General features: G+C 40.0%; 1 protein-coding gene across 10 annotated transcripts in view; it reads left to right on the forward strand.

Annotated features, from left to right (window-relative positions):
- PCDH7 (protocadherin 7) overlaps positions 1-22,321 on the forward strand; it is a 288,269-nt gene continuing 265,948 nt past the window's right edge. For 7 of the 10 annotated variants that reach the window (XM_072863501.1, XM_072863500.1, XM_072863504.1 and 4 more), the window contains exon 1: positions 2-3,213. In XM_072863501.1, coding sequence (XP_072719602.1) covers positions 28-3,213 — 3,186 coding nt within the window. In that variant the 5' untranslated portion in view covers positions 2-27. Of the gene's footprint in view, positions 3,214-22,321 lie in introns of all 10 variants that reach the window. The other 3 variants (XM_072863499.1, XM_072863502.1, XM_072863505.1) reach the window with 1 other exon arrangement.

Raw genomic sequence — 22,321 nt, forward strand, 5'->3', positions numbered from 1 at the left:
AGGAGGGGGGGGGTCGGTGCGGGGAAGATGAGGAGGATGAGGACTCTCCTTGGCTTTGTGCATTGCTGCTGCTGCTGCTGCTTCTTGCTTCTCCTGCCTCCGCCGCTCTGGGTCAGCCTGGCAGCGGCCAAGCAGCTCCTGAGGTACCGGCTGGCCGAGGAGGGACCCGCCGACATCCGCATCGGCAACGTGGCTTCCGACCTGGGAATCGTGACGGGATCCGGAGAGGTGACATTCAGCCTGGAATCGGGCTCCGACTATCTCAAGATCGATAACATGACCGGGGAGCTGAGCACCACGGAGCGGCGCATCGACCGCGAGAAGCTGCCGCAGTGCCAGATGATCTTCGACGAGAACGAGTGCTTCCTGGACTTCGAGGTGTCGGTCATCGGCCCCTCGCAGAGCTGGGTGGACCTCTTCGAGGGCCGGGTCATCATCCTGGACATCAACGACAACACCCCTACCTTCCCTTCCCCTGTCCTCACGCTTACCGTGGAGGAGAACCGGCCCGTGGGGACCCTCTACCTGCTCCCCACCGCCACCGACAGGGACTTCGGCCGCAACGGCATCGAGCGCTACGAACTGCTGCAGGAGCCCGGCGGGGACGGCGGCCGCCGCGGCGGCGGCGGCGGCGGCGGCGGGGGCTCGGCCTCGGCGGCCTCCGAGAGCGCCCTCTATCCCGGCGGCACCAAGCGGCGGCAGGAGGCGGACGCGGCGGCCCGCAGCAGCGTCTTCGAGCTGCAGGTGGCCGACACCCTCGACGGGGAGAAGCAGCCGCAGCTGATCGTCAAGGGGGCGCTGGATCGGGAGCAGCGGGACTCCTACGAGCTCAGCCTCCGCGTGCGGGACGGCGGCGACCCGGCGCGGTCCTCGCAGGCCATCCTGAGGGTGCTGATCACCGACGTGAACGACAACAGCCCCCGCTTCGAGAAGAGCGTCTACGAGGCAGACCTGGCAGAGAACAGCAGCCCCGGGACCCCCATCCTGCAGCTGCGAGCCGCCGACCTGGATGTGGGGGTGAACGGGCAGATCGAGTACGTCTTCGGGGCAGCCACCGAGTCCGTCAGGCGCTTGCTGCGGCTGGACGAGACCTCCGGCTGGCTCAGCGTCTTGCACCGCATCGACCGGGAGGAGGTGAACCAGCTTCGCTTCACTGTCATGGCCCGAGATCGGGGCCAGCCCCCCAAGACAGACAAGGCCACGGTCGTGCTGAACATCCGCGACGAGAATGACAACGTGCCCACCATCGACATTCGGAAAATCGGGCGCATCCCACTCCGGGATGGGGTGGCTAGCGTGGCCGAGGACGTGCTGGTGGATACCCCCATCGCCCTGGTGCAGGTGTCGGACCGGGACCAAGGTGAAAACGGCGTGGTGACCTGCACCGTGGTGGGCGACGTGCCCTTCCAGCTCAAGCCGGCCAGCGAGGGTGAAGGGGAGCCACAGAACAAGCGCAAGTATTTCCTCCACACCTCGGCCCCTCTGGACTACGAGGCTGTCCGCGACTACAATGTGGTGATCGTGGCTGTGGACTCGGGCAGCCCCAGCTTGTCCAGTAACAACTCATTGCTGGTGCGGGTTGGGGACACTAATGACAACCCTCCTGTGTTCAGCCAGGCCGTGCTGGAGGTCTCCTTCCCGGAGAACAACTTGCCTGGAGAAAGGGTGGCCACAGTGGTCGCCACGGACGCGGACAGTGGCAAGAATGCTGAGATCACCTACTCCCTGGAGGCCTTGCCCCTCTCCTCGGAGGCACCAGGCGGCATCTTCAGCATTGACCCTGACTCTGGGGATGTGTCGGTGCAGGCGGTGCTGGACCGCGAGCAACGTGACACCTATGAGTTCCAGGTGACGGCCCGGGACAAGGGGGTGCCGTCGCTGCAGGGCTCCACCACGGTGGTGGTGCGGGTGGCAGATCGCAACGACAACGAGCCGCGCTTCATGCAGGACGTGTTCACTTTCTATGTGAAGGAGAACCTGCAGCCCAACAGCCCTGTGGGCATGGTGACTGTGATGGACTTTGACAAAGGCCTCAATGCCGAGCTCAGCCTCTCCATCCAGCCCGGTGACCACGACCAGGCAGCTGGCATCTTCTCCATCGAGAACGACACCGGAACCATTTTCTCCACCGTCTCTTTTGACCGGGAGCAGCAGACCAGCTACACTTTTAAGGTGAAGGCAGTGGATGGAGGTGAGCCGCCACGCTCTGCCACTGCCACCGTGTCCCTCTTCGTGATGGACGAGAACGACAATGCGCCCACAGTCACCTTCCCCAGCAACAGCTCCTACACCGTGCTGCCGCCCTCCAGCAACATGCGCACTGTGGTGGCCACGGTGGTTGCCACCGACGCCGACACTGGTCTCAACGCTGACCTCAACTACAGCATTGTTGGGGGCAACCCCTTCAAACTCTTTGAGATTGACCCGGCCAGTGGCGTGGTATCACTGGTGGGCAAGCTGGCCCCCAAGCACTACGGCCTGCACCGCCTCGTGGTGCAGGTGAACGACAGTGGGCAGCCGCCCCAGTCCACCACTGCCCTGCTCCATGTCTTCGTCAATGAGAGCCTGTCCAATGCCACTGTGGTGGAGAGCCAGGTGGCCCGCAGCCTCCACACACCCCTGGCCCAGGACATCGCTGGCGACCCCAGCTATGAGCTGAGCAAGCAGCGGCTTAGCATAGTCATCGGCGTGGTAGCCGGCATCATGACTGTCATCCTCCTCATCCTGGTGGTGGTCATGGCCCGCTACTGCCGCTCCAAGGGCAAACACGGCTACGAGGCCGGCAAGAAGGACCATGAGGATTTCTTCACCCCACAGCAGCACGACAAGGCCAAGAAGCCCAAGAAGGACAAGAAAGGCAAGAAGGGCAAGCAGCCCCTCTACAGCAGCATCGTCACCGTGGAGGCTTCCAAGCCCAACGGGCAGCGCTATGACAGCGTCAACGAGAAGCTCTCGGACAGCCCTGGTATGGGGCGGTACCGCTCGGTCAACGGCGGCCCGGGCAGCCCCGACCTGGCCAGGCACTACAAGTCGAGCTCGCCGCTGCCCACCGTCCAGCTGCACCCGCAGTCCCCCACCGCCGGCAAAAAGCACCAGGCCGTGCAGGACCTGCCCCCGGCCAACACCTTCGTGGGCGCCGGCGACAACATCTCCATCGGGTCGGACCACTGCTCCGAGTACAGCTGCCAGGCCAGCAGCAAGTACAGCAAGCAGGTAAGAGAGCTGCCCCCCGCGCCGCCGCGGTCCGCGCACCCCCCGACACGCACCCCCCCACACACACACACCCCCAACAGCCCCCCACCCCCGGCTGAGGGAGCGGCGATGCCCGCCTCCCCCCGCCTCCCCCACCGGCACAGGCAGACACGACCGTCAGGTTCAATGACCCGTTCAGCCCGGTAACCCCGCCCCCCCCCGCAGGCAGTCAGGTGCCGGACCAACGCACAGCACGCAGGAAGGGGACTCAGAGATCTTTGTTATTATCATTATCATCGTTTTCATCATTCCCTCCGCGTTTCAGAGCCGGCAGCCGACCAGCCCGTCCGTGCAGCCGCGCCGGCGGGACCGCCCCGCCGAGGCGGCGGGCGCGGCGCCCCCCCGCAGGCGCAGCGGCAGCCGGCCGCGGGGGCGGGGGGCGGGCCGGGGACTCGGTCGCCAGCCCAGACGGCGAGCTGTAAGGCAACCTGAGATGCCTTTATCAGCCGCCCGCCCGCGGGCCAGTCCCGGCGGCTGGGGGGGGGCGGTCAGGAAGCCCCAGCCGGCGGAGCCGCGGTGCCCCGTCCGCCCCCGCGGTCCTGCCGCACCCCCCGGCCCCGCCTTCCGCGGCCGATCCCGCTCGCAGCGGGCGCTTCCCCCGCCGTGATGCTTTCCCAGCCTTAGAGACAGTGAGCTCCGGATGAGGCGGAAAGTTTCGCCTCGGTAGCCGGGTGTTTTGGGGAAAGGGGGTTGCTGCCGGCCTGACGCTTCCTAAAGCTGTGGGTGAGAGTGGATTTGCAGCCGCCGCGCTGAAGCGCTAATGGCTGTCATTACCAGGTCGTTCATTAGGACCAAAACGCTTAAATAGTCTACAAAGCCTGTCTGCGGTCTAATTTACACCACAGAGATTGCACTCATTGCAGCAGTTGCCCTGAATACACGTGCATGTTAGTGAGCTTAGAATCGCACCCCACTATGTTTTCATTGCCTTTCCCCCCACCCCCTTGTATATCACATGAAATTCACCCATTGAAGCCGAGAGGCCCTAATTTGCCAGCCCAGCTGCTGCATAGCTCTGTCTGTAGAGTGTGACTGCCGTGAGACCTCTCAGAACGAGGTGTGCCTGAGGAGTGCCACAAGTGACTGGCTCCCGTCTCGGCTGTGTTGCGGAGATGGCTTCAGTGAAGCTCCGATAGCCTAAAACTGGTGATGGTAGGGACTTTAGTCCTTGAAATAAAATAGGGATAGCACAGAGGAGAATCAAGCTCCTAAGTAAAAGTGTCTGTTTTGTTTACTTTATAAGACACATACGTAGCTTGAACAGAGGTCACTTTTCTTTGTGGGAGTATTTTTTGGGTGATGGTAAAATGAGGCACTGAACACCTGGTGATTTCCATTACATTTTTCCATGTAAGGTAGTATTCTGAATGTTTCCTCAGCTACAGTGCGTGTTATACAAGAATCTGGAGACAAATGAATGCTGATTCATGTAAATACACAGCCAAGTCTGAAACAGGGAAATTCTGACTAGTTTGACAAAAATGCTTTCTTTTCAACTTATTAACATGCAAATATGGTACACTGTGACATTTTTTTATACTTTGAAACGTCTGCTAGTCTACTACAATTGAAGTTTTGCAATGTGTTGCCAGTATTTGCATTCTGCTCAGAAATACTTAAAATACTGTAAAAGAAAATGAATTATATGAGCCACTCAGTCTTCCAGATCACCAAAAAAAAAAGTGTGATTGATGTACTATCTGCCAGTATTTTTGTGTATATTGTTTTACAAGTGATATAGATTTATAGAACGTTTGACACAGTAGTTTCTGGGTGATACATTTCATTAGCTCTCTCCTGCAGAGAACATTACAATTTCAGTTTGAAAATAGTCTGTATAAAATACAAAGTATGAAGAAAGTTCCTAAGCTTCCATCTACTAAGGCTTATTAAGCACATAGTAGATTATGCCGTTTCAGTGAACACTGGAACAACAAAGTAGCAGTGGAACATATGCTAATCAGATACTACTTCTTTCTTGCTGCTGCAATTCATCTAAACATATGAATTATAAACTGTCAAAGTGTAATTTATTTTCAGTGTAACAGAATGACTTGCATGCTAAGTGTAGGAATGGTAAAGGATTACACCATACAAAAGACTATTTTGCTTGATAAAAAACTTATTTAAGATTATATCGCAGAAATATGTTTTAATTAACATTTTCAAGGGTATATTTTGATATACAATACATTAGAAGACTTCTTAGTAGAAAAAAATGGCTTTATTACACTTTTACTTGCAACAGTAAAACCAAAAGAAATACATGCTGAATTGCTCCGTTATTTATCTAGTTTGTTACAAAACCAATTTCTCAGTGTCAATAGTTTTCTTGTGCTAAATATTTAGTTTGTTATGAAGGTTAGTTTACCTGAGTAGTTTATAGCCAATATTCTAATGCCTTATCTTTTTATTTTTAAATATGTAGAAAGTATTTGCACACTTGTAAAGCATGCACGTAAGTTAAGGAAAGTGTCCGAGAAAACAGTAAAGGTAGTGCTAAATAACAGACTTTATAGGAGAGACTATCAGGCACAAAATTCTGTTACCACTTTCCTATGGGTACTTGCCAGCTTCTTGCTGAGTGACATTTATATAGTTTTTTTCACACTTTTGCATAATAGTGGAGACATTAAAAATTATTTGCATAAACAATATGTAGACTTTTCACATCTCAAATATTGACAGTGGAGCATTTCTCAGTTTATCAGGGAAAACACATGAGGATTTTTAACACCCAAACCACATGGAGCTCTTGTTTAGCACGTTGTTTGGAGAGAAATGTGAAGCAGTTGCAGATAAAGGGTTCTGATGTGGTGTATATCAGACTGTTTCATAGTTCAGCTGTACATGTGAAATAGAACCAGTGGCATATTGACGTGACCGTGATAGGGAGACTAGCTGAAATCTCTAAGGCTGCCTTTATTTACTCATTGGCAGTTCCCTTTGCTCTAAGGAGACCTTAGAAGGTGTATGAAGTTTTAGAACAAATAAGTGGACACTGAAGCTTGTACCTGCTCTAAGTTACTGGAGATGAGAGCAATGCTAATTTCCCATTAGTGTAATTAGAATTGGTAATTGATACTTTCGTATATCTACAACATAGCAATCGGGAAATAAAGTCTCTACTTACGTGATCAACTGGTGTACCCCAGTGAATACAAGTTGTTTTAATTCTGATTATTTGATACTTCCTTTTTAAGGTAATGCATTGAATTTCTTATGTGAGTTCCCAAATACATCTTGTTTGATACAGTACTGTATAGGAGAATTTCAGTGGAGAAAAGTACACACAATTTGTAACTCTCCTCCTTCTTGACATCAGGCATTTTATATAAAGTTTAAAACTAAATTCTGTATTCAGTAGACTTCTGACATTTCACCGTCACTTTTTTAGCAGATCTTTCACAAGTTTGACTCCTATTCTTGTCTTATTTAGCATGGTATTACTCTGAAATATCCTTTTAGCCTCCCATTTATCAATTCTCTCCTATTCAGTAAAGCACTAACATATCTACTTAATGGCAAACAAATGTTTAAATTCCATAGGTCTTAATCACTTGCCAAAAGTTAAAGCTGTACAGAAGTGTTTTGTTGAATGGGGATGAGTTTAAGCAAGTGTTTTTCTGGATCACAGATTTAAAATCTGAACCCTCCAGGTGCTGCACGTTGCCTGTGAGGAGCCTGGATACTACTAACTTCCAGCAAAGACAGCCAAAGACAGGGAAAACTCAGTGCCTAAGAGGAATCACTTGGAAGATTGGAGGGTTGCATCCTTAATCATAATTCTAATAATAGATTTTAATTGTAAATAAATGTTTATTTTCTCATGTTATTTACATATATATCTTTATAATATATGCTGTTTTCTCTGCTTTGTTTCACAGTGCAAGATAGTGGCATACAAGCAGGTTTATTTCACTGAAACTTTTAATCACGAATATGAGATTAGCATGTTAACAACCACCATTTAAAGAACAGGCCTTTAAACCCTGTTTATATGTTTACATTTTTTGGCCGTCGTATTCTCTTGGTTTCTTTTTTACTTGCTCTGCTCAACAAACAATAATTATTGACTACTTAAAACACTGGAGTTGAGGTGGTGGTTTTTTTTTTTTTTTTTTTTTTTTTTTTAAATATATTTGTCACCATTGGTAGAATTAGCAGAATGAGTACAGGAATTTCTGAGCAGCATTATTTCTTTGCTTGGGGTATTGGCTTCCTGGCCAATTCTGTAATCCTTTATTTCCTAAGAATTCCTATTTTCCTTTATTCTGTAAGAATTCTCCTTACGCCTTTCCTCATTGGAAATGTACTGTTTGGCAAAGAAAAATGTTTATCATACCAGAGTGTGCTGACACACTAGTCAAAACTAGATGGATTTCCTGTAAAGTCTTATTTCCAGGAAAGTGAAATATGTAGAAATTAATTTCTGAAAAAATTCTTTGTATGGTAGCCAGTTAATTTGTTTCATAACATTTCAAACATTAATCAGTCTGTTGCAATGTAGAAGCATTTTGACTAGTTGGTTATCATGTATGTGAATTGTATCTATAAACTAAATGGGTCAATTTCCTCATAAATATGCATATAACATATAACCAGCAGCCTTAATAGGATCCAAAATTCATCCATTAAGGGGGCAATCAGTTTAACCATGCAGGAAAGCATCATCTTTTTTCTTGCTTATGTACAGACACGCACATACACACAGAGGCTTATTTCAAAGGCTGCTTTTCGTAATCACAAAGCAACTCTCAAGAATAAAGTTTCTGACCGCTTTCAGCTAAGCAAATGTCCTATAGTATAATAATCGTAAAAATAACAATGTCATGGTAGCACTAAGTGCAATGTAGAGAAAAAAAATGGGAACATTGTCATCAAGTATAAACATTTACATTGGTGACTCGTTTCATACATTTAACTTCAGTACTGTTTGGTGCAAAGTGTACAGAAGTATATTTCAATTTTCTGTTCTCAATTTGCATTATATTAAATACTTTACAATTAGTTTTTAAAAGTGACCCACATTTGACCTTCAGTAACAAATTATGATGAAAGAGGGGCTAATTAAACATGAAATAGATGAATTGTTGATGCTTTAATTATCTTTATTTAACACAAAGTGTTCCACTGATAAGTGCAGCCTGTATTTTTTTCCTCTTCAGTAAAATCATCTTGTACAGTGCGCAAATGACTAAGTTACCACTGAATCATTCTGCACTCCCAGGAGATGTACAGAGCCAAAAGGGACAGGATCTGAGTAAAGGAGGATTCATGCTCTGAATAAGTAAAGAACTGTACTATTATAGGCAAGGGGTAGCAAGAAACATCTTTAAAAGGATAGAATCTGATTTATCAACTCAGACAGCTCTCTGGCATTGTACATACCAATACGAACCTGGGTTATAACCATGGTTAGCAGTTTGACTATTGCTGTGCCAGTCTTTGTACTGTACCAGTGTATTTCTGAGTGTGTTTCTTCTTCTTTCTCTTTCTCTTTTTTTTGTTTTTAATTTTTTTTTTTTTTTATGTTTAGTTGCCTTGTTTTCTAGTATTTGAGATATTTGCTAGCTTGACCCACTGTCAGCTGTGTTGCAGAGAAATACCTGTCCTGCAGCTTCAGGCACATTTTCCTTTAAGGATTTCTTTTCAAAAGTTGTAGAAGGTTTATGTAGTTAGTGATCTGCTGGGCTACATTGAGATGTAAAACTTATTGAATTGCTTTTGCATTAAAATATAAAAAAAAATCAACAGACTTCAGAAGTAGGTAGCATTGTGCTTATGAGTCAATTAACTAAATCATTCACAAGCCTGGTGAACTCTTCCCTATATTTGCTGAACATTTTACTATTTAATTAGTAATCTTAATAGGACACATAATTTCCATTTTCTTTGACTGTATATACAGGAAATATTGATACAGACATATAAGCAATTCAGGAGAGTATTTAACAGGCTGGTTTTCTAAGTTTTCTAAGCAAGTCTGCTTCCAACACATATTTAGAAACTGTTAAAGCTGCAAAACAATTTCATTTTTTTCAGTCTTAGGCAGCATGTAATATTTTCCATGTAATTTATGTTCTACATTTCTCCTTTTTTTTTTTTTAATTTATTATGTTTTTAGGTGTTTTTATCTTACTGTGTGCTCAGGCAATGCTATTTCTTTATTTTTCTCCCCTGATTTTTCTTTCTTAGAAGAGTAGATTTGTTATCTGTCTGTTATCAAGTTTTGGACTTTGCTAGTGTATACTATATATTCATTTTAATCAATAATTAAAACAACAAAAAAATAGTCCAACAGTTACTATCCAGTTGAAAGAAAGTTTTTAATATAAATTTGCATTATTTCAATTTTTGAATCAAGATTATAAAAGAAAACTCCGACATTCATATGGGTGTATGTCAAGTTTATTGACTGTGCAGTTTAATGAAAAGTGTTTTGGTAATGTGGACTGTGCAATTCAAGTTATTCTAAGAGTGTATGCTGCATGGCCCAGTAGCACTGTAAGTAGAACATTTAAAATACTGTTATTAAAAAATTTTTAAATTATTTTCTTTCAGTTGCTGTCACAATACCCAGTCCTATCAAGCCTTGCTAGCTTTTCCTATCCTACAAAATGCATGTTGCTAGGTAAATAGTAAAAGTTAAATTCACCTATATCCTGTATCCTTTCATGTTTTTTCTTATTTGTACTAAGTTGCACAGTTTGAAATTTTTAAAACTTAATTAAATGTAAATGAAAAAAACCTGTGAATTGAAGGTCTGAGTAAAACAGACATAAAAAGAGATAAACTATAGGCTCCCTATGAGTTTTGACTTCTATGAAAAAAATGTCTAAGGACAGGGAAGAGAACATACACTTATTATGAAAAAGCTAGGACTGACTTACTGTCTTCCATATACTTCAGGCAGCAGAGACTTCCCAGGTCACTTTTATTTTGCTGTTGTGGACGACAAAATATCACACTCATGCTGGAGTAACTAAGGTTAGTTGGGGCATCTAAAATGTGATTTACAACAACAGAAGAAGACAAAGGAGGATTTAAAACTTCATTTTTATTATAGTGCAATTTCTTCTATAAATATTTAACTGAGAACAGGTCGTGAACAGATGTCAAAATCTCAAAATGTGATTATACTGTAGTACCAGTTAGTCAAGTTCCTGAATGATGTCAATGACACACATTGGAGTTGTCCAGCTGTGTGGAACTGTGCTTAACATGAGTTGGTTGCTCACTCTTATGTACCCATTTTCACTGGCAACAGTTATAAAATTACAGTTAACAGCAACTTTTGACTGTATTCAAAAAATAGGGAATAAGTTTGATATATAACATGTATCAGCAGCATGGAGGAACCCTTTTATTATTATTTTTTTGTTGAAGGAGAAGGTGGGAAAACTTAAGAGTAAACTTTTTGGGTTTTAGAAGTTTGAACAGAAATAATACTCTGTCCACATTTAAAACTGAAGGGTATGTAAAAGTGATGTGCTTTCTTTTTTTATTGTTTACATCAACCAAACAATCCTCTCATTTAGGTAACACAGCTGTTTTGCAGTCATTAGCTTGTAAAATGCTGCAGCATAACCCCAAAAGTATAGTTTAATTTTCCTCAGAGTGGATCACAAATGACACAATTATTAGAAGCTGAAGAGAAGCATTATGTTTGTCTTTCAAAACTTAATTTACCTTATTAACTACTGATAAGAGTGAGTATATTTTTTTAAAGGCAAACGTTGTTCTGTCAGATGAGATTTTGTTCCAGATTTTATTTTCTGAATCAAACAACCTAATGGCTGAGTTTGTAATCCTTGAATGAAACAAATGAGTTGTTGCAAGTAGCATTCTTGGAGTATTAGGGAGCAATAAAATTAATATTTGTCAAAGTATTTGATATAGGATCTTTTATTATCTACAGATAGTATAAAGTCAAATTATAGATAATGTAAAGTCAATTTTTAAGACTAGGTACAGAAGGTAGGTACTAGCTGACATGCTGAAAATCACTCACAGAATATGTGGTAGAACTAGAATACGGAAATACTGATTCCATCTGCCAAAAATTCAGAGATAATTTTACCTTGCAGCCTTGTCGGAACCAATTCCTTTATGGTACCACATTGTAAGTAACAAAATATTTGTCACCTGACAGGTTAAAAATTCCTGCATTACATGGTCACATGATGATTATGGAGAATCCTCCATAAACTCCCTGAAAATTTGTTTCTTGACTGGGGTTGTGGCCAGGAAATGTATGTCTTTTGTGGTATGTGCCAAATGTTTTCTCTGTGGTAGCACTTCTCAGAGAGAAGCAGGAGGGGCTGCCATAATTTATTCTGTCTATCCATGTGTAGACGTCAAGGACTTTTCAGCCCCGGAGCAGTGTAAAATATGAGAAGTAGTGCCTACTTCCTTTGGATACCAAATCCATGTGAAGCAGAATTGCTTTAACACATTCTCAGAGACTTTTCCTTGGGGAAAATATCCTTTATCAGGACAATACTTTTAAAGGGATACAACTTGATGTAGAATTGCATTTCTGAGTTCAGTGTTATGCTGAAAAATTAACTGAAGGAAATTATGGCGACTGTCATGGTGTTCTGGGTGTGATTCAGCTATCTAAACATATACATCCTAGCGTCACTTTAGATACCTTAAAGTTTCTGAGATATCTGCACAGAGCCGCACAGGCAGGGTGTAAGACGCAAGACCTGGGTGTCTTCTGGGACACTCTTCTGTAGCTGCAGCTGAAGGCCAAACAAAAAAGCAATCACTAAATCCTTTGGTTTACATAAAGAAACAATAATTAAAATAAAATTAAGCACTCTGTGAGTGTAGTGTGTTTTGGCAAGGTTGAATATGTTTTTTCCAGTAAAAGCTTAAGCACAATTTTCCAATGTGTGTGCCATACACATGCCTATTAATAGAAAGTGCATGTGCAGATATATGTTCACATATATACTAATGTTAGGTTAACAAATTATTTTTGGATTGACACAAACTGTTTCTGTTTTCACAGAAACAATACTGACAGCAGTTAGCTTAGCTGAATTTCCATTCATCTTCCGACCTCTCAGGCTGATGTTTCTCTCACGTTAGGTGAAACTACAGGTAGTTCCACAAAAGTCAATCAAATGTAACTAATATCAATCACTGTAAGTTAAATCAGGTGATATAATATTCAGAGACTACTTTATATTAAAACAAAACATAGATACAGAAGACCAGTTTATCAGTTTGGATGTTATGCATCAAATCTCCCACATTTAACTTATAACCGTGTATAATTTGCAAAATAACAGAGTGGGTTTTCATCATGTATTACATCCAAATGTAAAATTATCTTTGTAACAGGATCTGGGAATGATGTGGCTTTAATGTCATTTCAAAAAGTAAGATTTTAATATTAAACACATTCTCATTCAAACTAACTGTACAGCAAGAGTATATATAGCAAGCTACTTTTGTTCAGTTACCTGATAGGTCACGGTGTTTATTCATGGAGTTGTGTGTTACTCCTTGTAGGCATACTGAGGAGAAAGGCTTGGCCTGAAAATTCATATCCATTTTATAATTCAAAACTTTGTCTCTCAGATGAAATCTGGCCATTTGCTTAGGAAAATCTGTCTAATTTATTTGGGAGTCCTTTTTTAAACACTATATTTAACAAGAGAAAATACTTCACTAGTTTGCAAGCTTTCTAAAGATGAAAGATAAGAATGGAAGTATAGATAATAAAACAACAGCAAATTAAAGTATTAGTTACTTCACCTGGCCCCAACATTTTCACAGTGATATTTTAAGTCCCTGTTTTACCACCTTTACTGTTCACAACTTTTATGTCTGCTGGTTTCAACATACATTTGGTTTCATTTCCATCATGTCAATCCTGTTCTCAGTGAAGTTACATTGTCATAAAATTTGAGTAATGAAATGATTAATCAGTTTCCTTATCTCCATCCATGTGTTATAAATTGGGTATAATGACATAACGTGTGCCTTGTGTGATAGTGAGAGAGGATATCCATCATTCTGTTGAATCAGAAAAATGCTATTTTCAATGAGCATGTAATTATGTTCCAGTTGCAGCACAAGTTTACAGAAGGACAGTAATTGATTTCTTTGAGAGAGAAGTATTTGTTTAATTTTCAAGTAATGTTGTGGGTTCTTTTACAGAAGGAATAATTGTACTGGAAACTAGAAATCTCTACTTAATACAGGTCAATACATGCTCAGCCACTGAACCTCAGCCCAAATCTTGGGTAAGATCTGTCATGTAGATTTAGAAAATTCAGTCAGAAGGCTCCTCTGACTATATACTGATGGTTTTATTCTGCTTCCTGCAACTTAAGGGCCTGAATCTATCACTTTATTTTAATGGGATTTTTCTGAATATGAATAAAATTCAGCTATTTGTAGAGCAGGTTTTAATTCATATGAGTAAAAGTGACACCAATGGGTGTGAAACAGAGCAGTACCCATTTTCATGGTGGCTTTCAACTATGAGCATTTTTCCTAGAAATTCCAACATGTAGTCTGGGTCATGTATTTTACCCAATTTATTACTATATACATATAAAATAGAATAGGAAAACATATCTGAAATATCTAACAACAGTGCAGATGGGAGTAGTACTTTACAGGAATGACAAGCAGCTACTAGCGAGGTGCAGGAGGTGTTTCACCAGGATGTGGGTTTATGCAACAGGTGGGTTCATTCAGTAGGTTCAGACTTGGTGCTGGCAGCTCCCTTGAGCAGGTATGACACCAGCATAGGTTGATGCAGCACAGTAACTCGTCCTGTTTAAATTCTCCGAGTCCATATGTGGAATTGTATGTTACTAAAAAAATCGCTGCTTGCAGTATTTTTATGTGCTTTTTTACATGAATTTAAAAAAATACATAAGAGAAATTTAGTTTAGAAGTGAGGGAAACCTGTGTAACTGTTAGCAAAATGGCACTGCCTTTGCCGTTCTGTGTTTTGCAGAGATCACTGGACACTTATATAATTTGTCCTATCTTTTTTGTGCAACACCGGTTCTTTAAATATTTATTTATGAAATAAATGTTGCTAGTATTCTGGATCTTTTCGGTTGTTCTTTAGTGCAGAGGAAAAGATAAGCAACAGTGTGAAATTCCTCAGTGCTGAATAAATTAAGAAGATTTTGTCTTCATTATATTGCAAAATATTTTATCACTTATGTAACATTGAAGGAGACTGGAGGATGTTATATTCAGTTGGCCCTTCAGACACTGCTGAATGAATTGAATATTCATCTTGGACTTTCTAATACTGAATATTAGTGCACCTTTCTAGGAACCTTGAATGCTAAATTTATGTATTTTTTCTTTACTAGTTCTTAATCAAATTTATAAAGTGACCGAACTCTTCAAATGGTACAGTAACCTTCTTGGAGAATGAATGTTACAGAAATGCAAAAGGCTGCCTAAAGCAACACTATCAAATGTTTCTAAAAGGCTTTATGTATTTATAAGACTTCATGATCTACTATTGATGCAAATTACTAAGGAAAAAAGAAAATTCATCTGTTATAAAAGAAAAAAAAAAAAATTAAATAAGTCCAAGGATTTGAAAGACTTAGCATTAAGGACTAAGAATTCATACTTTGTGATGGGTTTATAGGAATTGACAGTAGCAAAGATTTCTTTTTAGCATTCACAATGTGGGTTTTTTTAATCTAATGAAAATGACTTTGCCGTAAAAGCTTCTCATGTAACATATCCTGTTTCATTTCATGATTTCGTATTCTTCACTGAAATGTCTCAATTAAAATATGACCTACACCATTTCATGTCGTGTTGGGCATTACTAGTTTTGTTATTATTACCCTTCTATTTAATCAAATTGTCTGTAGTTAAATAAATAGCATTTCATCAAGAGCCGTTGGTTTTCAATCAGCTAGGAAACAGATTACTGGCATGAGAATGTATCTAAGGCTAGAGTCTCCGATCTGCAACTAATTGTGCGCTGATAATAGTACTGCCCACAGGCAAATCTTACTCGCTGTCCTGATCTATGATAGATTTTCCTGTATGTTAATATTAAATCAGATAGAGACGTTTTGTAATACTGTTACAGTTACTATCTTTAACCTTTCCTTTTTAATTTGAAATATATACTGTTTGGAGATACTATCTCTGTGTTTCATTTCTGAAAAGAAATGAAGAAAAGAAAAATCTCAAGGAGAACATAATAGCCATGCTTTTTTCTTTAGCTTCTCCTCTTAAAAAGGACACTTCTATAGGAGATAAAGTACTGTTGATATTTAAATAAGTATTTACCTGTAAAATCACATATTCTACTGCTTGGCTCAGAGGGGAGAGGAATGTGTCTGACAAATTGGAGCAGGAACTAGTGCTTCACTCTAGCTTGGTGGTGTGGGGGCTAGCTGTTGTGAGTGTGGGTCCCAGAGTACTCTCTGGATCAGTTGCAGGCCACATCCTAACCACATACCAGGTTACTGCATTAAGACTTTTATAAACATTCACATTTTTCCAGTGTGAAGATGATGATGAAGGTGACTAGTGGAGTACGTAGGAGCTCTTGTATTGTACCAAGAGTCCATCATTTCAGGCTCTTCACAAATGCAGAACATACTGTAAGAGGTGCTTTTAAAAAGGGATACATAGAGGGTAGAATAACACAGTGTAGTCAGCACATTATAGTCTGCTGAAAGAAAGCTGTCTTCTGGTCTGTGTACATTGTTCTTGTGAAATGATTCCAACAGTTTGAAATCTGTTTTTTCACCTTGCTAGTTATGTAAACAGCTCTTCACTTTTTCACTAAAGCAAGTGGGAATTGTTCACTGTCACAAATAATAAATAACAAGAATACTCGATCTGCACAGCATGGAAGTGATAAAAACACATGCTTATGAGTGCTTGAGATTTCACAGCTATTAATTTTGAACTTTTTGATTGCAGTTCTGTTTTACAAGAGTGGATGCTGTTAGGGCAGCAGTACACTGTGACAGTGAAAGATTATGACAACATGCATTTATCATTATGAGCTTGATGAATTCAATGTAAGAGATAGTCAGAAAATGCCCCTAAACCTGAAGTCATAAAATGCATCTTGCCTCTACTGAAAATTTAACATTTTTAAATTACTGCTAATAATCTTTAATACTAATTAATACTAACATGAATATGTTTGAGAAAGTTTCATTGTGCATAATGAAATGTAGAGGACTTATCGATGTTACTGAATTCCTTAACATGTACATTGAGGGACACTAGGCATTTATGTGCAGAATCCTATTGTATATACAACATGTATTTACACACAGAAAGGTCCTTTACAAAAGGTCAATAAATACTATAGCACATTGGGGATTAAAAAAGCTGTAAGGACTCTTCAGGTTTTGAAGAATTATTTTTTTTAAAGGCACCTTAGCATTTAAAGTCTAAATTACAAGTTTTGACTAAAAGTATACTCCCCGACTACTTCTACTTAAATCAAAATGTGGTAGATCATGTCTTCCATTTTGAGATTGAGGTATTCACAGTGTGGTAGGAGTGTTTCAAATCAGAAACCGCATTTTTGTTTTATGGTTAGAAACAGGGATCTCAGTAATAATTAGGCATCATTCTGAAGCTGTGTACTGTGAGACAGCAGAACACAAAGAATCTGAATGCTGAGTCTATAGTATTTCAGTTCAAATTTCACAGCCATAACAGAGAAAAGAAATCCTATGATATGCAGTAGAAAAAGTCCTGAATAAGGGAAGCGATTGAATAAGAATGTGTCTAGAAATGTTAGTACCTCATTTTTTTATCTTTATTGTTCCAGGGAAGCCATCTCCAGCCTTTCTAAAATCCTCACTGAGCTGGTAATTTTTTTCATGTTTTCAGAATATCATCAAAACCGTACTAATCTGGACCAAGGGCACGTCTCACGGTCCTGGAATCTCTGAAGAAAACATTTTGCTGTCTTTCCCATTTTTGACATAATAGAGATTCACCTCAAACTTTTAAAAAACATATAGAGAGGACAGTTTGTTTATTTACAAGGCAGGTGTATAGGTTGCAAGGAACAGTTTATAGTTCATCACAAGATTAATAAGAAAGAATTGCAGATCCAAGAGGCATATGCTGTCAGTGAATGTCTAGCTCAATAATTAGGCAATCTGACTATTGACTGCAATAAGTTTCTGACAGGTTGTAACGTGTATCCCATGTTTAATGCATTGTAAACTTGTAATCTGGAGGAGGAAAAGGAACAATCTAATGAGAAAAGGAAATCCAGCTTGTAGTAAGTACATCTTTCTGCCTACCACTTTTTTTTCTGTAGTGGAAAACTGCAAGTATTTGTTTTGTCTCCCAAAGGAAAGGTCTAGCATTTAAGCAAGACTTTTCTCATAGAAAAGGAGAACAGCTAGAGTTCTGTCTTTTTCTATTTTCTTTCTTTGTTTCTTTCTTTATGTCTTAGAATTTTCTGTGGAACTCGGAAAGAAGAGCTAATTTTTAATCATTTTAGCACTCTAGTTTCTGGCAAAGTCTTTTATTAAATAACTGAAAAAATATTTTGGGATACCTTTGTCAAGTAAAACTGATGCTCTCTACCTTCCTCTTCCTCTTCATCAAAAGCAGTGCACTTTTAAGACACTGGGGGATAGGAAAGATAGGAAAGCTGCATCTTTCTATGCTTTTAGGACTGCCTACTTTTTTCTATGCTTATATTTGGAATGATTTTGAAGGGACTCTTACCTGAAGCATAGGCTAGCTAATTAATACGAAGAAATAAAGGAATAAAACAGAAAGAACCTGTGATGAAATAATTGCTTCCAAAATTTTTTTTCTCCAGTTTTTCTTTTATTTAATTGTAAAGATTCTGATGAAATAAATTAATCTAGTGAACCTTAAAATAATCACTTATATGTTGGCTTTATGAAGAGCTGTTTTGAGAGACAAATAAAGTCAATCTGTTAAATTGTTTGGTTTTTTTGAGGGAGAATTTTTCTTGAGGAGGCAGTAGAATATATATAGTGACATATATGGAATTTTACTCACATATAAGGTACCTTGGAGTCCTATAGTGTCTGTGTATTCTAATCTCAGTTATTGTGCTCTGAGTTTTCAGTCTTACCTTCCCAGTGGCAGTGTGAAGATTTCTAGATTTTCATTTCAGTCTCTGTTGTCCCACCAAACCAGTTATTTCTCTAATATAGTAGGAGTCAAATACTACTGCACACTAAGGGGTCAAACGTTAAGAAAATGTGGAGACTGAACATTATTTAAATTTTGTTCTTTCTGCTGGATTGCAGAAAGTGTTGGAGATCCAGAAATATGTTAATATTAGTTTCTTGTTGTTGGTGGTGGGTTTTTTGGGTTTTTTTTTTGTTTTTTTTATAATTAACTTCTGCTATAAAACCTTAAATATTTGAAAGTCTGAGCATATATGGTGAAAGGTAAGACAGTGAAGGCAGGAAAGATCTTAATTTACAGAATTTCCCTGTCCCATACAATAGCAGTACATGTCTGTATGATATTTTGGATGCTGCTTTCCAAAAGAGAGGTCTTTTCTCTGTTATAATGATGACAAAACCAAACCAAACAAAAAACCCCAGTGTTCCCCAAATCAGGCTGATTTCTGTTTCCATGAATCAACATCCCAAGTTAAATTCAGAATCAGTCTGGCAAACACCTATGGCTGACCTATGCTGTAAAGAGTAAACAGAGGAAATGTCAGTTTTATGACTAATCCTCTGTTTTTCATGAAACCTTTTATTTCTAAAAGAGGCTTAAGTATTTCAAGCACAAATGAAATAGTGCCCGTCTTCTCTACTTTTCCATAATTCAAGAGCTAGGAAGCCTGATTTGTGACAATCTTATTCTGTAACTTTGTATGTAATTGACAGTGAAGGGGGAAGATAAGGCAATGTTACGCCTTTGCTAGCTCTTTTTAAAGGGTGGAATACACTTACTCATTAATGATCCAAGCTATGAATAGATTCATGGTTTATAGCACAGCCTTAGAGGGGGTTAAGAGAATTTAAGGGTTTATCGCACAGCCTTAAAGGGGGCTAAGAGAATTTAAAAGAAAGATATTCAGACTGGAAAATTCTGGGTAAACATTTACCTATCTTCTTGACAGTTCATTATTAAATTATGTGTTGGCATTTTGCAGGCACAGAAAGAGAATAAAGGTACAGACAAAGGAATAGAAACACACTGATGACCTATTGTTATAGTTTAAGCAGAATAAATGATTAACATCTAAAGTACCGAGCAGAGGTAATAAAAATCATTGCAAACTACTATCCACAGTGCATAGTATCCTGTAATACAACGTAGTTCATTACATTACTGCATGGTGTAGTACTGTATGATGCAGTATTATTATAATGTCTCTATGTCCTGGGCTTAAAGTTGTTCAAAGTCTTGGACTAGTTCTAAACAATAGATGTTTCATGATGACCTGCAAATAAATCGTTAACAGGCTGCTCTCATGAGTGTCCTTTAACATAGGTTCAGATCTGTCTTATTCTAGACATGGCCCTCAATATTATGGTTATTGTTCATAAGAAGTGGATAATAGCATTTTTTTGCTTCACGAGGATGTTACGAATTTGGACAGGGGTCAGTAATGGGACCAGTGTTCTTGCTGAGTGCAGAATTTTGTCCACACTCTGGATTCTAGACTGCAAGTCAGAGTTCAAGTGCTGTGAGAGTCAGCTTCCATGATCTGGTTGTGCTGTCATACATCCTGAGGGAAGTGCAAGCAAGCAAAAATTGTAAGGTTACTATATTCAGCTTTTAGAAATGTTAGGGTACTTTCTGTAGGACAGTTTGAAATTACTCTGATGAGATGATGTATCTTATATATGTTTACAGAGATGGCTTACAATAGTGTATGAAGTGCAATAGATTTCAACATCTTAACAGCGTTTAAATTTGGTTCTCTTGTGAACATGGTGTCTGTTATTAAATTTCTTACATCTTTTCCTCCTGTTTACTACATCAGAATTAAATTCCTATTTACTGATTTATGCCGATAGTAGGATAATAGATCTCTACATTCTCTACATTCTCAGTCTATATTTCATTATTAAAATATAGTAGATGTTTCAGCCTAATATTAAAGCATAGTGGTCTTATTTAGCACTATTAAAATAAGCTTAACTTCATGCACATTGACTGTACAGGGATAAGGTTTCCAAAAGTTCCCTGTATTAGTCTAACTCTGTTCCCTGTCAAGATTTAATTAACTGGGGAAGAATTATGCTTAACTTATTTGTATGAATGTATTTTAACCAACAGAACTGTTGCTAGATCCCTATATGTACATTAGGTTGAGTTCTCAAGGTAAGAATGAGGTACAAATGCCAATTTTAATGAAGAATAGTACTCTTTAAAGTTTGTTATTGAAAGACGTAGTTTGGCCCTTAGGCCAATTCATCTCACCTCGGCTTGCTTGTCATCTAGCACAAGTTACTTATCTAGGGCCACTTCAAAAGAAGAGGGATAGATACCTTCAAAAGTCAAGCTATTCCACCTACTTTAGGTATGTACTGTCTCCTGGACCTCTCTCTCCATTATCATAGAAGAAGAGTAGCTTACGTGGCTTCTAAGTCACTGAATTGGGATGAGATTCCAGCTGTACTGTTATTTTTCAGAAGCAGACATCAGTTATGATTTTACTGGGTGTGTGTTATATTTCATCTGTACAAATGACTGTGCAGACTTATAATAAAAAATATTTTAAGGTATTTCTGTACCTTTTGACTGTTGGAGCATGGACAAGTGGACAAGCAGCAGCAAGTGGTGGGAACACAGGGAATAGGCCTGCTGAAGGAGTGCACCTATGCATGCTTCTGCCCTCTCACCTGTTGGCTGCATGTGCTTTCTGGAAATGTGGGAAATGATTGAGGGAGTTTGGAAAGTAAGCAAAATGCAAGTGCTTTATAGATATTCTCTCCAGATACCAGGTTATATCATTATTTCTAAAAATAGCAATTAGCTCTTTACTGTAGATATTTTAAGTAAATGTGACAATGATGGGAGTGATAGCAGTGATGTGATGCTGTCATACAAGAGGCTGTGAGATCATAATCAAGATTTATGCACGTTTTGCTTTCACCTGAGATTTGCAGAGAATTTTGATGCTTTCCTTTGTCCTCTTGCTCTAGGCAATCTTTATAGTGAGTAAACATCAGAGTTAATTTTTAAAAAAAGACTTGTAGTATTTATTACATGTCATAAATAACATTGGTGGATTTTGTTGTTTCTGTATTTAAGCCTAGAAAATGAGGAATATACAAACTGAGATACTAGAAAGTATTTATAGCCTTCCTAATACCTAAGATAACATGCAGCAGCCACAACTTTTTTAACTGTTTTATGTTTTGTCCTCTATTTGGCATTTATCTAACAAATACAGCTTGAACTCTTATAGTCAAGTGAAAATACCAGGTAGGTTAATTTTATGTCATGATATACACATAGAAGTTGTGTATAAATTTGCCAAAGACCAGGGTTTTGTTTTGTTGTGATTGTAGGAACATCTGATTTTGATAATGCAGTGTTTCTGCTTTAATCATAATGTCAGTGCTGAAGATTATGAAACAGGTTTGGTAAATTTATCTCTAAGTTGAACCTCTTCAGGAAGAAAAAGGGAAACAAGCATGAGATGGAAATATTAGCAATGATCATACTCAAAAAGTTAATAATAACAAAAAAAGTGAAATTGTAAAGGTAATTTAAAGAAGTTCAAAGAAATCAAACTCCTGTTTGTAAGATTAACCTTGTTTGTTTGCAAAGTAATTTGTGAGAACTGTCTGTTTGATAAAAACATACTATCCTGGCTTTGTGATAACACAGTATAGCGTTTTGTTATAATTTCTGCAGTATTCCTTATATTGTGACTTTATAAAATTTTTTTCTGTCATTGATCTTTCTTTACCCTTAAAATACATAATTTATTTGTAGAAATATGAAATAAAATGAAAGCAGGAATACAGTTGCTCTAATATATAAAGTTTTCATTTTGAAAACAGAAAAACTGTAGTGTTCTGAAAGTCAGATTAATGTATTGCCAAAATGT

Source organism: Ciconia boyciana, chromosome 5 (genome assembly GCF_034638445.1).
Source record: "Ciconia boyciana chromosome 5, ASM3463844v1, whole genome shotgun sequence".
In the NCBI taxonomy this organism is placed as follows: Eukaryota; Metazoa; Chordata; class Aves; order Ciconiiformes; family Ciconiidae; genus Ciconia; species Ciconia boyciana.